This window comes from Acartia tonsa, chromosome 8, assembly GCF_053477335.1.
Source record: "Acartia tonsa isolate MP-2025a chromosome 8, ASM5347733v1, whole genome shotgun sequence".
Classification (NCBI taxonomy): Eukaryota; Metazoa; Arthropoda; class Copepoda; order Calanoida; family Acartiidae; genus Acartia; species Acartia tonsa.
The window spans coordinates 48,549,238-48,566,532 of NC_137267.1; the positions used below are offsets into that span (position 1 = coordinate 48,549,238).

The following is a 17,295-nucleotide window of genomic DNA, read 5'->3' on the forward strand; positions in this document are numbered from 1 at the left end:
GAACCATCCAATATTTTTCACACAAAAGTTTTCAACACTTGTAAAAACCACAAAAATGTGTAAGCCATCCACACTGACAATGGATTTATTATAACTTGGATGTTACACCAGATTTTTATGTCCTATAATAAAGTGAAACCTTTACCCCATCACTTCCCCTTCAATCGGATGAATGAACTGTCCAATAAATAACATGTTAGCAACCTAAATTGACGCCAGCTACAAGATTCACTTTATTAGAGAACATGATAATTTGGTGTAAGATCAAATTAATCATAAATCTATTGCCTCATCAATGGCATGCACAGGATTTTACATAGGGGGTGAATTTCTTGAGAAGGTGAAAAAAAGGAAAGACAGGCCTTACTAATTTCAATTTTAAGATGGGTGTTCCCTCTCATTACAGTTTCAATATATAACAATAACATTTTTTGTACAGTTTGTCATTAAGATCATTAAAGAATTAATTCAAATATTTTAAAGAATTATCTATTAAAATTACAACAAATTCTGTAAGAAAATAATGATTTTATGTTAAAATAATGATTTGTAGCAATTATAATGTGATTAGAATGTGAATCTATAATCAACGACCAGGGATCTAAAGGGATAAGACAATGGCCGAAAAATTGATATACATCATCAATAATAAATTATAATTAGTGGTCAAAACTATTGAACACTCAATATAATTAAATAACCAATCCAAATTCAATAAAAGGTCACACAGTTGTTAAACCAACGAATAGGAAAACGTTATTATAAAACTTTGGGGACTAGTGTAATAAACAGCCCAATGTCCCCTCCCTCCCTGAATCAAGGACAAAAAATATTTTACTGACTAATAATAATTGTTTTATTATTACTTGGATTATCATGTACACTAATAAATGAAACTCGTAGCTGGCTAAAAAAACTTCCCATCTAAAAATCATATGGTTTACTGATAAAGGGGTTAATTAAATAGTACAAGTTATTTGAGTTATTCAGCACAAATGTACCTTTCCCGTTACCTAATTTATGGTCAGTTGAATTTGAATTGCCGAATGTGTACACTTTTCATCGGTGTTTCCTCATCCTATCTCAATATTTACTACTAGCTAAAAAACGTTAAAAAAATCTAAATTTGAATGTATATAAACGATTTAAACATTATACACTCGAAATTTTAATTTTTCAAATTTTGATTTTTTTGTTGAAGTTTGAAGCTTTTTTTTAGCTAGTAGTAAATGTTGAGTATGAGGAAACACCGAGGAAACTGTGTACACATTCGGCAATTCAAATTCAACTGACTTATAAATAATTTATGTTGACTAAATAATTCATTATTTGTAATTTGATTAGGAAACATATAATGCCATTAAACTTCTTAAAAACTTAATGATTATTAGCCAGGAAAGGGGGGGGGACATTGGACTGTTTATTACACTAGTCTCCAAAGTTTTATAATAATGTTTTCTTGGCTTAACAACTTAAATTTTGATTGGTTGGTTTATTAAGTTGAGTGTCTTAATGTTTTACCACTAATTGTAATCTAAAGTAGGTGTAAGCTAGTGTTTCATCAATGAGGATGTATATCGGCCATTGTCTTATCCCTTTAGATCCCTAATTATTAGTAGTATATCAATTAAGAACAAAGCTAATTGATATAATTTTAAGCAACATACAAAAAAAATTTTCCACAGAGTTTATTCACATATAATTTTTGTGAAATATACTAAATCTGAAATAGGGATCTAAAGGGATATGATAATGGCCGATAAATTGATGTACATCACCAATGATAATACACAAAGTTACCCCTTCTTTAGGTTACACTTAGTGGTTAAAACTGAACTTAATAAAAAAAACTTAATCAAAATTCAACAAAATCACCAAAAGTATGTAGTCAAGAAATAGGGAAACATTATTATTGTAATAAACAGTCCAATTTCCCCTCCCTCCCTGACATAGACGTCCAAGGGGGGGGGGGGGGTAATGGGGCGATTACCCCCCCCCCAAAAAAAACCGAATCACCCCCCCCCTTAAAAAATTTTACCCCCCCCCCAAAAAAATAAAAAGCTTGGACGCCCCTGCTCCCTGACCAACCAACAATCATGAATTATATTTTCAGTTTTTGAAATATCTGAAAATTTGAAAAACAATTTTATTGTATTTAATACGAGAAAGTATGGATTACTGTGTCCATTTTTAATACTGGAATTTGCCTTACAATATAATTTTAGTGGTGTCTCATTGGTTATTGTGTAATAAATATTCCAGTAAGGCTTTGAAACCATTAATTTCTGCATTATTAGAACCGGCTCTCAACCATACTGAAAAATCATGTATAATAACTTACTTTAGACAATTTTCCACAAACTTTAAATTAATAATGACAAAATTAATACCAGTTTTGTAGGCTCGATCCTTTGTCCCCCCAGGTCTAGCAAAACAGGTTTTAACCATATAATTTTTTATTTCAATATCCGCGGAAAGCCGTCATCATACGACATGATAAATAACTATTCTTACCTAGATCAGTGTCAGTGGCTACAACATCAGTATCATCATTCAATTCAGCTTCAGGTTCATTTACAACATCGTCAATATTATCATTCTCAATCATCTTGTGTAGCATACCATCATCATTGGCCAGCACAAGTCCTTCGGCAGTAGGTTCAACGGGAGCTGGGGTAACAAATATGGTTGATTTGGAGGGTAGCAGTACGTCCTGTTGACTGTTAAGGTCTTCAGTGCCACTTAAGAGGCTTACAACTTTTGAGGTTTGGAAGCTTTCCTCATTTGATTGGTCATTATTGAAGTATTCTTGTAAGTGGTCTTTAGTATAGTATTCCTGGGGCTGATCTTGCATGTGGTCATCAGTATAGTATTCTTGTGGCTGTTCTTGCATGTGTTCATCTGTGTAGTATTCTTGTGGCTGTTCCAGGTAGAAAAGGTTGCCGTTCTCATCTAACCACATCATAATGCAGGTAAATTTATATATTATCTATGAATTGTTTTTTCTTTAAAAAATACAAATGAAGGAATGCCAAGGCCACAAGAAGGGCGCCATACTGGCTTACCATTAGTCAATTGAAATGTATACAGGCCTACAATTGGTCATTTAAAACGTATACTGGCCTACAATTGGTCAATTAGAATGTATACTGGCCTACAATCAGTAAATTAGAATGTATACTGGCCTGCTATTGGTAATTTAGTCTTTGTATTGGCCTTTCATTGGTCATTTTTATTGTTTGATGTCATTTTTGATAGGCACAATTTGATAAAGTTGCTGCAATGCAAGATGTGTGTTTTTAATATTGTGGATATACTACAGAGATCTTAGGGGATAAGACAATGAAAATTATTTACTCCAATGCAATGGTGACATATTTCTATGGATTAAATTATTGATATTGAAAAGTTTTTAATTTGAACCAATTCAATTATGATTTAATAAAAGTTGTTAAGCCTATACACATGACACTGTGTTTTTAAAATATTGAGTACCAATAAAATTTACAGTCCTATTTCCCCTCCCTCCCTGTTTTACATAGCCTAATTTTGTTAATTCCACTTATGGATAAAGGTTTTGTTATCAAAGTATTTGTTGTTTGATTAGTGTAATTTAAGGAGAAATGCCAATAAATCACAGACTTGTCGATTACCAAACCCTTTAGATTATGATGATTACATACATGAGTTTTATCTTTTTTTATATGTCTTAGTAACATGTATTTAAAAATTTTATTTGACCACTATCAAAAATAAAATTAAAATCCTACAATTTTCAAAGATATCAGTTCCAGTTTAGTCATAATGGGTGTTTTGTTAAAACATCAATAATATATAGCCCTAAACGAAGATCCTCAATGCTATGGGCAAAGCAAATTGATTTAAACCATAAAAAAATAACCCTCTAACAATGTTTGGAGGTAGGTATCAACACGAAGCCCCTTGTAGGCTAAGGGCCGAGTCTCAAATTGTTTAAAACATGCATAATTGGACATATAATGCTAAACAAAATTACCCCTTCAATAGATTACACTTAGGGGTTAAAACGTAACTTAATGAACAAACCTATAAAATTTTCCCAAAGTTGTTAAGCCAAAAATTGAGAAAACATAATTATAAAACTTTGGGTACTAGTGTAATAAACAGCCAAATGTCCCCTCCCTTCCTGATATTAATATCTTTAGACAAAGCAAAATGAGTAACTTACTAATGTTGAATTTCCCACCCTAAAAATAAAACATTGCCAAACAGAAATGAGTCATCTTGAGTTATTTCCTTTTTAAATTAATCATAGACAACAAAAAATATCTCATTTGTATTTTTTTCTTACATTTAAACTAAAATTTTAAATCACAATCCTTTGGGAGTGATATTACACCTCAATGACCTTAATAGGACCAAAGCATCCCTTGACTTTTTATCATAAATACAATGTTCAATTTTGTTTGTTTAGTTATGTCTTGGTTTTAGCTTAAGGTTTTGTTAGGTTTTACTGTGCAGCAGACCAAGCTTAATAACTCAAGACTATAAAAACAGGCATACTAATATGCTATGTATGACATTTGTGTATTAATATTTGTAAGAATACCTTGGCCTACAAACAGGTTTGAAGAATTACCTTGTACAGTTAGGACATTTCAAAAATTTCTTGCAATCAAATATTTGGACTATGACTAAATTTTATACTCTACTTTAAAATCCCAACCTCCTCTTGATAAATTTTTAAAAACTGAGTATAATACCCTCTATTAGATAATATTTTTTTTGTCCGTATCGTATTATAGACAGTTTTCCGCGGGTATTAAAATGAAAAAAACTGCTTTTAACTTTATGTTTTTTTTCTTCGTGAAAAATTGTAAAAAAATACGGTATTATACATGTTTTTTCAATATGGCTGAGTACCGATCCTAATCCAGCAGATATCTATCGGGTTTTGAAGCCATACTGGAAATTGTAATTTTAATTTGCAAAGATGTAGTTTCCTAGTGCTACAGAGTTGATGTAATTATTCTGGAAATCTGGATGCCCACTGGATGCGTACTGCAGGGGTAAGGATTTTATCACCATGTCCTGAAAAAAATATTATTTGTGAGAGATTGTGTTACATTAATGAATACTAGCGGCTTCGCCCCTAGCCTCTAGGGGCTTTGCCCCAAGAGGTGAGGGGGGGCAAATTAAGGCGTAAATCGTATAGAACCAAGGAAATCTCCTTCAAAAAAAAGGACCAAGGAAATCTTCTACAAAAAAAAATAACCTGTGGATAATATGGATAATATTTGTTAGAGCAATCGCTCTATATTAATTACATAAGGGGGGGGGGGATTTTTTGTTTTTGGAGGGTTGGGGGTGTCCTACCCCCCAAATAATAGCTTAAAACCACCACAGGACCTATAGATATATACCCTGAAGAGTAGAATCCAATCGGTTCAGTGGTTACCGAGATCTTAAGCTTCAGACGGACGGACGGACGGACAGACATCAAGCTACTTTGTATTATAGATAGGATGTACGTGGATATATAGACAGGGAAAATTTGTCGTCATTTTAGGTTGCTAACATGAGCATTATTTATTATTCAGTTTGTTACTCCAGTAGGAGAAGAGGAGATGAAGGGGTGGGGGGTATCGTTCTTTTAGCAAGCTGCGAGAGTCACTTTATTAGAGTACGTAGAAATCTGATCAATACATCAATTTAGACAGAAATCGTTCTAATTTTGGTGTGAAATGCCAAAATCATGTCGATGGTTTTAAGATTTTTGAGAGGGTTGGTAAAGGATATATTTCCCTAAAAATTTTATTTCACAGTGCAGAATTTAAATAAAAAAAAATTCTGTAAAAAAATACTAATATTCTTTTATTGTTTGAAAGTTGGCAGCTGAAACTAAAAACTGTACGACGAAGTAAAAATTAATTATCTATTCTAATTTTGATCTATTACACATTATTATGGAGAATGGATTTACTATTAAATGGATATAACACCAGATTATCATGTACTCTAATAAATAGAAACTTGTAGCTTGAAATATCGATTCATCCATCAACCACCTTTTCTCGTCCCCTCCCGTCCTGCTGCATAATTGAACTGACTAATAAATGATGTCCATGTTAGCAACCTAAATTGACTACAATTTTTTCCCTGTCATAATATCCACGTATATTCTATATCCATTGTTATGAGTGACAACATAATATACCAATCAATATTCAATACTTATGTGTGCGTCATTTAAATACGTACTTTCCTTTGTATAAAACTGTAATCTAACAAGGATGACAACATCCATAAAAACGAAGCTCTAGAACAGTATGACAGATGAATATTAACTCTTAATTGCTTTAACAAAATTATACGTAAATTTGTTGCAAAACTTCTTAAATACAGAATTCTGATTAAGGACATTACAGAGATGCCTCGCTTAAAATATTATACCTTATTGTAATAGGAAGCATTACTCCAAAAATCAGATCAATCGGATGATTTTATCACATAAAAAATTATTGTTAAAACAGGTAAAAAATCAACATGTTTAAAATGAACGTACGGATATTCTGGTAACGAGTATAGAGTTCCTACGCTTTCTAAATCGTACCTAACTACTTCAGGAATCATCATGAAAAGTTTGAAATCGATAGGACAATTCTAGCATGCCTACATTAACGAAAAAACCTATTCGTAACGGACGTTCGGACAGACTGACCCTAATTATAGAAAAGCTTCGCTTTAAAAAAAATAATGTGTCATATAAAAAAAAACTAAAAGTAAATTAGTATTTCAAAAAGGACATTTATGAAGCTTCGCTGAGAAGTACAATCCTTTTGGATCATCAGTTTCCGAGATATCTAGCTTCAGACAAAAAAAAAACGTTACTAAAAAGTTTGTTTTTATGTAAATTTATGAAAGTCGTTATAATATTAATTGGATGTTGCACCAGATTTTTATGTACTTTGATATAGTTATCCTAGCAACTGGCTTAAATAACGATATCCCCCATTCACTTCCTTTACCACAATCACTCTCCTCCTACTGGATGAACGAACTGACAAATGAATGAGGTCCATATTAGCAAGCTAAATTGATGACAATTTTCTTCGTCCATAATATCCACGTACTTATTCTATATCCATTTTAATGAAACTAGTAGATTAATCTATAATTGATTTTGACATATTTGTTAACAAAGAATTTTTAGAAGTTAAGCTACTATAAAATTCCATTGGTTGGTTGGTTTACTTGTAAACAAACCAGGGATCTAGAGTTATAAGACAATGGCCAATAAATTGATTTACATCCCCAATAATAATACACAAAATTAATCCTTATGTAGATTACAATTACTGGTTGAAACGTTTGAACACTCAACTTAATGAACCGATTAATGAAACTTCACTAAAAGTCCCCAAAGTTGTTAAGCTTATTAACGAATATGAAAACGTTTATAAACTTTGGGGACTAGTGTAATAAAAACAGCCCAATGTCCCCTCTCTCTCTGAGTGAAGCTACTATAAAATTCCATCGATTGGTTGGTTTACTTGCAAACACACTAGGGATCTAAAGGAATAAGACAATTGCCGATAAATTACAGTTTTCATAAACCCACTCGAAAACCTGATAATGGGACATACAAATTCTAATTATAATAACATTTGTATTTTTAAAAATGGTTCTTTTTATAATGACCTTTCATATTAAATACTTATCTATTTGGCTTAAATTTGTAATCCGTTTGAACAAGAAAAATACGTGTTAAACGTAGCGGAAAAAAAGTAAACATTTTCATTTTTTTTGTGTTTAAATGCACTTTGGGTTTATCCAGGGATTCTTGGATCCTTATAATAAAGTAACATGATGTTTGTCTGTACCGAAGGATCTCGATAACCGCTGAACAGATATGTTTCCTCTTTACTCATAGCTTCTCATAGGTCCTGGGAAGGTTTATAGCTATTTTGAGGGTGGGTCTCATTGTTACTTATCAGACTTAAATTTATGATATCAAGAGAGAATCCCATATGATGAAGATCACTCTATATGAATCTACTACTCTAAAATTTGAAATGTTTTTGGGGAAACGTGATTTTCTCGGTTTCTTTTCAAGATAGATTCATGAAGGTTTTAGGGATTAAATAAGTTCACATTCTTCATATTTTCATCAAGTTTCATTAAGATGTGTCATTAAATTAGGGTGCTAGATCGATTACAAGATTATAAATTTATAAGGTTTCGTGATTTAATTTAGTTTAATGTTAATTTTTTATGACGCTCCTCAAACGTTCATTTATTCCAGATTTCCATCAATAGTTTTAGGGCTTTGCTACTTATGGGTGACATGTCATCCTTGTGTTTCTCTCTACATAGCTCGTTTCATGTTTATTTGATAAATTTCCTATTGACTCTAATAAGGTCTAAATGTAGTTACACTACTATGACCTTTACAGAAACTCTTGAATCGGCAAATAGCAGCCCTATTACTACCATTGAACATAGGTAATGAAGTAAAAGACCTCATGTATAATAATTTTAGATTAAATTTAATTTTTTTTCTTTTAAATTAGTTTTAATAATATTAAATTTATCGTTATAAGAAAATTAATTTGAATAAAATTACTATTCAAAAAAATATATATTGGGGATATTATATGCATATAGGAATCATATACAAAAGATTTTTAACTATTTTTGTCCCCCTTTTGGCTCTGTTACGAACTAAAATCTGTCTAATATTGTTTTGTTTATTTGTTTTAAAATTTGATAAGAAATAATGATTAATGCAGGGATAAGGAAATGTGATTCTGATAAACTATTCTACAGGATAATTTCCCAACTCTTTTCCCCCCTTCTTACCCACTTTCCTTCAGTTATTGAGAAAAAAAAACCCAAGTTTTACTCCAACTTTACTCTAACAAAATATTAAATTTTGCGGCCTTTTCAATTGAAATTAATTGGCTAAAAAGCAGCCCATGTATGTATAATGATATTTAATACCTACATCCCTTTTTAATATCCCAGTCCCTTCCCCAATTTCATCACATGTGTTTTTCAGGGAGCCAAGAACTGTGAAAATAAATGTAAATATCCCAGGACGGAATTAATACCATAAAAAAACCTAGTTTTTACCACTTTTATGGTAAAATTTTACCAGCCTATACGATTTAAAAGGTGGTAAAATTTTACCGTAACCGTGGTAAAAACACTTTTTGTGGTATAGCGAGACGCTTTTTACCATCGATTTTTACCACAATTATCGGTAAAATTTTACCAGATTTCCGGTAAAATATTACCATTTTAGGACGCAAATTTATACCAGATTTTGACCAATTTTTACCACTTTTTTGGTAAAATTTACCGCAAATTTCTGTAAGATTTTACCGAAAAAGTGGTAAAACTGTTCAACACCTGGTAATATTTTTGCCCTAAATTGGTAAAATTTTACCAGAAATAGGGTAAATATGGTAAAAATTTACCAAAAATTGTGGTAAAAACGGGTGGTAAAAATCACGAGAAAGTGGTAAAAAACGACCTTAATTATAGAAAAACATCGCTTGTACACAAATCGCAAAAATAAAAAAAAAATTGTTTTCATTTTTATCTTTATTGATTGAAACACTTAAACATATTTTTCTTGATTCTACTGCTCTGGCCGAAGAAAACTGTTGCGCAACCTCCTGGATTTGCTGGGCACCGGCCCCATTCGACCTCGTATCACTGATATTCAACCTGGAATAAAATTGCTCATTAGTTAATTAGATAAGTACAGGGATATAAAGGGATAAGACAATGGCTGATAAATTGATGTTCATCTCTAATGATGATACACATCGTTACCCCTTCTGTAGATTACAATAAGTGATTGAAATGTTAGGACACTCAACTTAATGAACCAACCAATAAAAAATCAATAAAAGTACCCAAGGTTGTTAGGCCAAAGAATAAGAAAATGTTATTTGAAAACTTTGGGGGCTAGTGTAATTTACAGCCCAATGTCCCATCCCTCCCTACTAAATATCTAATCTATAATACAAAGTAGAACGATGTCTGTCCGTCCGTCCGTCCGTCCCAAAGATAAAGCCTATACTCACTGTTTACGCAAATGTGTCAGAACTTCCCCCCCCCCCCTTACTCTCACACCTAAATTTTTTCTTTTGAAAGCAAAAATAAAAGTGTGTAGGTTCGACTCCCCCTCTCCCCCCTCATTCATTTCCTACAGGCATCTTGACACGTGGCAAAAAAATCAGCAAACTTATCTAACTAAACATCTTTGAAAACGCAGAACGAGAAAAAATAAAGGGAAAGCTTACCTGGAAAACATAATCAGTAACAACATCCGTGGCTAACAAGAACAGGATAGTACTCGGCATTACTGATTATATGCTTCACGTGGCGTATGGAGTCGTGGAACGCGGGGTCCTAAGTTATGGAGGATTAAATGAAGGAAGGAAGTGGACTGTTTATTACACTAGTCCCCAAAGCTTTATTTTCTTCTTCGTTGCTTTAACAACTCTAGGGACTTTTATTGAATTTTGAATGGTTGATTAATCAAGTCTACAGAAACGTAAATTATTTTAGTACAATGTTTTTTTTAACTTAAACAATATTTTACTTCGTCTTAAATCATTTAATAACCCATTCCTGAATAGCCTTCTTTAAGAAGTTGAGCACAGATTTTAGCAAGGCAGCCCGCTGGGGTAGGCAGTGAAAACCAGGCTTGGGTACATCCTAAATAGAGATAGGTTGTTAGAAGATTTTAGCAAGGCAGTAAGAATGTTTGGAACTTTATACAAATGTCTAACTACGTTTTAAATCAACCATCTCTCTCCATAGGCATTAATCAAGTATAATTTCCCAGGGATATAAAGGGATAAGACAATGGCCGATAAATTGATATACATCCCCAATGATGATACACAAAATTGCCCCTTCTGAAGATTACAATTAGTGGTAGAAACGTTTTAGCAATCAACATAATGAAGCAACCAATTAAAATTAAATAAAAGTCTCAAAGGTTGTTAAGCAAACGAATAAGGAAACGTTATTATAACACTTTGGGGACTAGTGAAATAAAAAGCCCATGCGTTCCTGATAATTTCCCCTGGAACAAAACTGACCTGAACTTCTACGTGTCTGGGGTCAACAACAAACTTCTCCAGGAGCATCACTTCGTCACCGAAGGACTTCATCGCCTCGCGCTTGGCAGACTCCAGCTGGGCCTCGAACTCGCCAGCGGTCATGGCAATCCTCATACCCTTGCCACCCCCTCCGCGGACAGCCTATGACAATATCAAATAACAGTTTTCCACAGGTAGAAAAATAAAAACAATATAAAATTTAGCAGCTACTCTACAATAAGGTATGCCGTCACTCCGTCTGACTGTACTATATATCATTACACAATGGTAGAAAAATATAACACTACATTTCTTTACATACATATATATAATTTATATAACTTACATATTCCTTTTTTTTTTAACATTGATTCCCAGAATTATACCTAAGGTATAATGTTATAATCGAGCCTTGAAGTTGAAATATATTATGTCATTGTCCATATTAAACATCCTGTTTTATATTTATATTATTTACTATTTTATTGCGGTACATGTGGACATACTTGTCCTTGTTCCCACCTTGATCATAACAGGGAACCCGATCTTGTCTGCCTCCGCCTTCAGATGTCCAGGCTCTGGTCCTCTCCGTGGTAACCGTGGATTACAGGTACGTTAGCGGCTTCCATGATCATCTAAAAAACAGGTTAAATATTAGAAAAATTGTAACGACAGACTTCTTTTAAATACACAGTTGCTTTTCCTAGAGCCTACTTGTGTTTCGTCTTAAAAGAGGATGGTTGGAGGGTTTTTACCAATGAAAATATTCGAGGTCATTTTTCCAAGAAGCGGTGTCATACCCCCCCCCCCCCCCCCCCGCCAAAAAAACAGCATAAACATTCCCTGAAAATTATGGAAGACCAGAAGATTGAGATCGTAGAGGACAAATGAACAGACATCCTGTTACTCCGGTATAGTATAGAGTGTTATTTCTTTCTACTTGAAATCAACCAAAATAAGTTCCTGAGTAGCTACTCTATCATTTACCTTAGATGTAGACTTGATACCCATATCTCTAATGGCAGTGGACGGTGGACCAACAAATATAACTCCTTTCTCCTGATAAAAAAAAAATTTAAATTAAAAGGTAGGTATCATTCTTATTAATATAATATTACATTCTTGAAATTAACCAGAAAAAAATGTAAGCAGTACAGTGGCGTGCACAGGGTTTTTACGGGAAGGGATGTAATCTTAGAGGTTTTTAAAAAACGGGGGGGGGGAATCTACATAATTTTAATTTTAAGGGGTGTGTTGTCAACCCCATTCCTCACACTAATGACCGTGGACAAGATAATGAACGAAATATACATATATAAATCCCCAAATATATTGAACAAAACAACACCTTAGATTAGTTCAGACACTGCTAGTTTGAATGAACCAATCAAGATTTAAAGTTGTGAGCTAACGTGCTTATAAAACTTTGGGTACCAGTATAACTTCCAGTCTAATATCCACTCCCTCCCTGCAGTCAAATGGAAAATATTACCTGTCCAGGGATATAAAATACACGTGGATATTATTAATGACATATCATGGAAATTTGTTGTCATGAATTTAGGTTCCTAACATGGACTTCATATATTGGTCAGTTCGTTTACCCAGAAGGAGGTAAGGGGGTGTTGTAAGGGAGGAATAAGGGTGTATCTTTATTTTAGCCCGCTGTGAGTACCGCTTTATTAGAGTACATGAAAAACTGGTGTAACATCCAGGTAATAATATATCCATTTACCCAAGAATCTTAAGGGATAAGACAATGGTCGACAAATTGATGTACTGTACATTTACAACCCCATTGATGATACACAAAATTACCCCTTACATAGATTACCTTTTGTGGTTGATACGTTTGGACACTCAACTTAATGTACCAACCAATCAGAGATCACTTAATCCCCAAAGTTGTTAAGCCAACGAATAAGAATACGTTATTATAAAAGTTTGGGGACACGTGTAGTTAACAGCCCATTGTCCCCTCCCTCCCTGCATTTACCTGGCAAAGATTAGCAAACTCGACATTCTCGGAGAGAAATCCATAGCCAGGATGTACAGCATCGGAGCCGGTTTCCGCCGCAACCTAAGATAATACAGTGTATGGTCAATAGTAACTAAGCCCCTAGAGGCCTCTAGGGGCACTTGAGTTAGTGGTGAGTTGAAATAGATCCCAACATTTTTTTATTTTAGTTTCAATAGAAAAAGTAAAAAATCCATCTTAAGGCTTAAATATGATCAGAAAATAGAATAAAACCAACTCAGGACCTATGTGATGCCTACCTAAAATAGAGAACCCAATCGGATCAGTAGTTATTTAGAAAAAAAGTCTTACTGCTTTATATAATAGGATGATGCATATAAGAGTTATTCTAAATCTTAATAGGTAGATTCTTCCAAGTTTCAATTTAAATTATCAATCACACCATTAAGCAAAAAACAACACCCATTTTTTTGCAATGTGAAAGGTGTGGGGAGGGGGGGGGGGGCTGGGAAAGAGCCGACCCACTACCTTGAATTTTAATTTTTCAAAGTTTTTAAAAAATAAAATTTTTGGGGTAATTTTTCTTAGGCCTATAAAAAAATCCATGTATAAATTAAAACCTTTCCGAGACATACAATAAGCTTCAATGTAGAGGAGAGACGTGTACGTACGCTAGATATTTCGCTACAAACGAAGACAAACAAACATCCTGTTACTTTTATTTAAGGATTATTTTAATCAATCAATTCTTGTAATGTCCATCTAAAACTAATACCTAACAGTATAATGTCAGAGATATAAAGGGATAAGACAAAACAATGGTCGATAAATTGATGTAAATCCTCAATGATGATTAACAAAATTACCCCTTGGATTAATATTAGTGGTTGAAACGTTCGAACACTCAACCTATTGAGCTAACCAATCAAAATTCACTAAAGTCCTGATGTCGAAAGTTGTAAACCAACGAAAATGTAAACGTAATTATAAAACTTTTGGCACTAGTTTAATAAACAGTATCTCCTCTCTCTGGTATAATATACCTTTAAAATAGTATCTCCCCTGAGATAGCTCTGTTGTGAGGCAGCTGGACCAATTCTAACAGCTTCGTCCGCCATGGCTACATGCATAGAGTTTCTGTCGCTGTCACTGTAAACTGCCACAGTTTTAATACCTATAATAAATTTTGACTAAAACACAATAAAATGTAGGTAACAAAGGAAGGGTTGGGGCGGAGGTGCCACTTTAGGAAACAAATAAAAATCGTCGGAAAAAGCCGTTTTTTAAGCAAACAAAAGCGCGTTTTGCTCTATCTGTGAGATATTATGAATAAGATAATGTTAAGATTTGATATTAAGATGAGAAAAAATTACGTTCACAGTCCCTTTAAAGACACAATACCTGTAATAATAATACCCTGGCCTTTCTCATTATAAGCCTAGGCAGAGCCATGCTGGTGAGTGATGCTAGCCCAAGCGTGGACCGTGGTGAACTGTACTTCTAACGCCAATACCTAATTACAGGGTTACGAAAGTTTAAATTGATGTTTTTTTTTTTAATGTTAATATTAAATGTAATATAGTTTTGTAATGACATATAAAATATATATTCGATAGAATATAAAAAAATATAGTGCATTCAATATTAAAAAAAAATATTTAAATATATATATAGTTGTTAACCATATAGAATCTATTTCCGGCCGGGTTCTTAAAAGATATTGCCGCGTTTTTTCGACATTTTTTACGCTATGAATAACAAGCGCGACATTCGCGAAATCTAAAAGAGTATACAATGATTTATTTAATTATTTCGCTTTTGATGGTACGGCCTTCATAGAAAAAAAAAGATTATCTTCAATCCATTTTTGCTGCATATTAATTAATGCATCTTTTTAGAGCTGTGTTAGACATTAGAAAAATTGCTAAAAAAATAATTTAAAATTCAGTATTTTTATGTTATATACTCTGTTTGAAATTCTATCGTCAACGTTCAATCAATTAATGTCTAAAAAACGCCGAAAAAATGTGGCATTCATCTTTTAAAAACCCATCTCGGTGGTATTTCCGGTTGGCAAAGACAACATAAATATAGAAATCATGAAACATTGTTGTTCCACAATTTTGCCACATTTTTAAACATCTTGCTTAAAAAAAATCTTCCAAACAAATTGTAAATTCTACAAATTTAAATATTTAGAGAAAATTGAGTAGTAATTTACTTCTTGATTCAAAATATTTGATTAAATTGAATCAAAACTAATAATTATTTTTGGCACTCTATATTCAAATAATCATAAGCTTATCAATAGTGCGCATGCGTGCACAGAGGTGCCATAAATTTCAAAACTTAAAAATATAAGTTTTGTAGCGAAATTACTCTATAATTCGAAATCTCTGTCTTTCTTTTAGAAACATTCAGGGGAATATACGAAAGCTTATATTTATATTAAAGATGAAAAATCGATAAATTCAAATGCACACGGCACATCTGCGTAAACACACAGACCTGGATTTTTTTTCTTTTAATTTTAATTCGTATGAAGCTAGCTCAAATAAGTAAATATTAAATTTGATATATTTTTGACGATGCGGGAGGATGTTTTAAAAGAAATGATGAAATAATTTTCAAGGTTTTAAAAAAAAGTTAGCTTCTTTTATGCGAAAAAATTCAATAAAAAGTAAAAATTTTTACCAAAAAGTTGGTCAAATTTTACCAAGTTTTTTTTTTTGTTAAAGTCCAAAAATCTGGACTTAGCCTAAAAATTTACCTTGTCAATTTTTACCAAAAAGTTGGTCAAATTTTACCAAGTTTTTTTTTTTGGCAAAGTCCAAAAATCTGGACTTAGCCTAAAAATTTACCTTGTCAATTTTTACCAAAAAGTTGGTCAAATTTTACCATGTTTTTTTTTTTGGCAAAGTCCAAAAATCTGGACTTAGCCTAAAAATTTACCTTGTCAATTTTTACCAAAAAGTTGGTCAAATTTTACCAAGTTCATTTTTTTTGTCAGAGTCCAAAAATCTGGACTTAGCCTAAAAAAATACCTTGTCAAATTTTACTAACTTTTTGGTAAAAATTGACCAAATTGCGTTTTTTTGTCTAAGTCCGAAAATTCGGACTTAACCTGAAAAATAGAGTTGTAAAATTGACCACATTTTTGGTAAAACTTCCAAAAGTGGTAAAATTAAAAAAAAAAAAAAAATTTAAATTTAGGCTTCATTGTATAGAAGTCATTATTTTAAAGTACTACAACTAATTATGAAGAGCTGTTTTTTATTTAAAACACAAAAAACGGGTTTTTTTGTTTCGTCAAATTTTACAAAAAAAATGGTAAAATTTGACTAATTTTTTGGCTAAAATTTTTGCTGGTAAAATTTACCACGAAACTGGTATATTTTACCAGGTTGACCAGCTTTACCACTTTTCTGGTAAAACGACTGTTTTTTTCTGGTATTTCGTAGAACCTGGGATTAAGATGTTGCTGTATGTATAAATCCATATTTTATATTTGTCATATCCATCACTGTTTTTTGTTTGTTAAATTTTCCACTTTGATTAGTCTTTTATATGGAAAAAAAATCAAGAAGAAATTTCTTTGGTCAATTGAAATAGATTCAATATTTACCAAACTAGCTAAAAAAGCTTCAAACTTCCAAAAAATGTATAATGCATAAATCGTTTATACATTCAAATTTGATTTTTTTAAGTTTTAATTTTTTAGCTATTAGTAAATATTGAGATGGGATGAGGAATCACCGAGAAAACTGTGTACACATTCGGAAATTCAAATTCAGCTCATCAGTTTTACATAATAACTTGAAAAAATGGAGGGTAGGTTGCTCCAATCGCAAAATCAAGAATTCTGCAAACATAAAAGTGTTGTTAAAGTTGCAATTTTCTCATATTTCTTTAATCCGCCTTTTGTCGTCATGGATAAGAACTTAGGTTAGGATATATATTTCTCGTATTAATTCGAAACCGATTCTAATCCGGTGGATTAGAACCAGTTCTCATCCATACGATAAAACTATGTCTAGCATCGTATCACATCCAGTTTTTTACGAATATAAAATTCTTTTTAGCCCATGCCTTTGGCAACTTGGGGCCAAAAACAGTAGTTTTAATCTTATAATTGTACATTTTATATCCGCGGAATGCTGTTTATAATATGTACGAGAAATAACCATTAACTACTGCTATCAGTGGTATTAAGGG

At 32.5% G+C, this 17,295-nt stretch overlaps 2 protein-coding genes across 2 annotated transcripts in view; both read right to left on the minus strand.

Moving 5' to 3' along the window:
- The window catches only part of LOC145327155 (uncharacterized), a 68,062-nt gene that overhangs the window by 16,831 nt on the left and 33,936 nt on the right, over nucleotides 1–17,295 (minus strand). The window contains exons 8-9 of the mRNA XM_080170722.1: nucleotides 4,983–5,070; nucleotides 2,515–2,952 (exon numbers count right to left, since the gene is read on the minus strand). Coding sequence (XP_080026848.1) covers nucleotides 2,515–2,952; nucleotides 4,983–5,070 — 526 coding nt within the window. The remainder of the gene's footprint in view (nucleotides 1–2,514; nucleotides 2,953–4,982; nucleotides 5,071–17,295) is intronic.
- Nucleotides 9,572–11,703, minus strand: LOC145327154 (uncharacterized). The gene is made up of 5 exons (XM_080170721.1): nucleotides 11,625–11,703; nucleotides 11,103–11,264; nucleotides 10,625–10,713; nucleotides 10,296–10,402; nucleotides 9,572–9,714 (listed from the first exon to the last, which is right to left on the minus strand). The coding sequence occupies exons 1-4, from the start codon at nucleotides 11,631–11,633 to the stop codon at nucleotides 10,309–10,311; spliced, it is 354 nt and encodes a 117-aa protein (XP_080026847.1). The 5' UTR covers nucleotides 11,634–11,703; the 3' UTR covers nucleotides 9,572–9,714; nucleotides 10,296–10,308.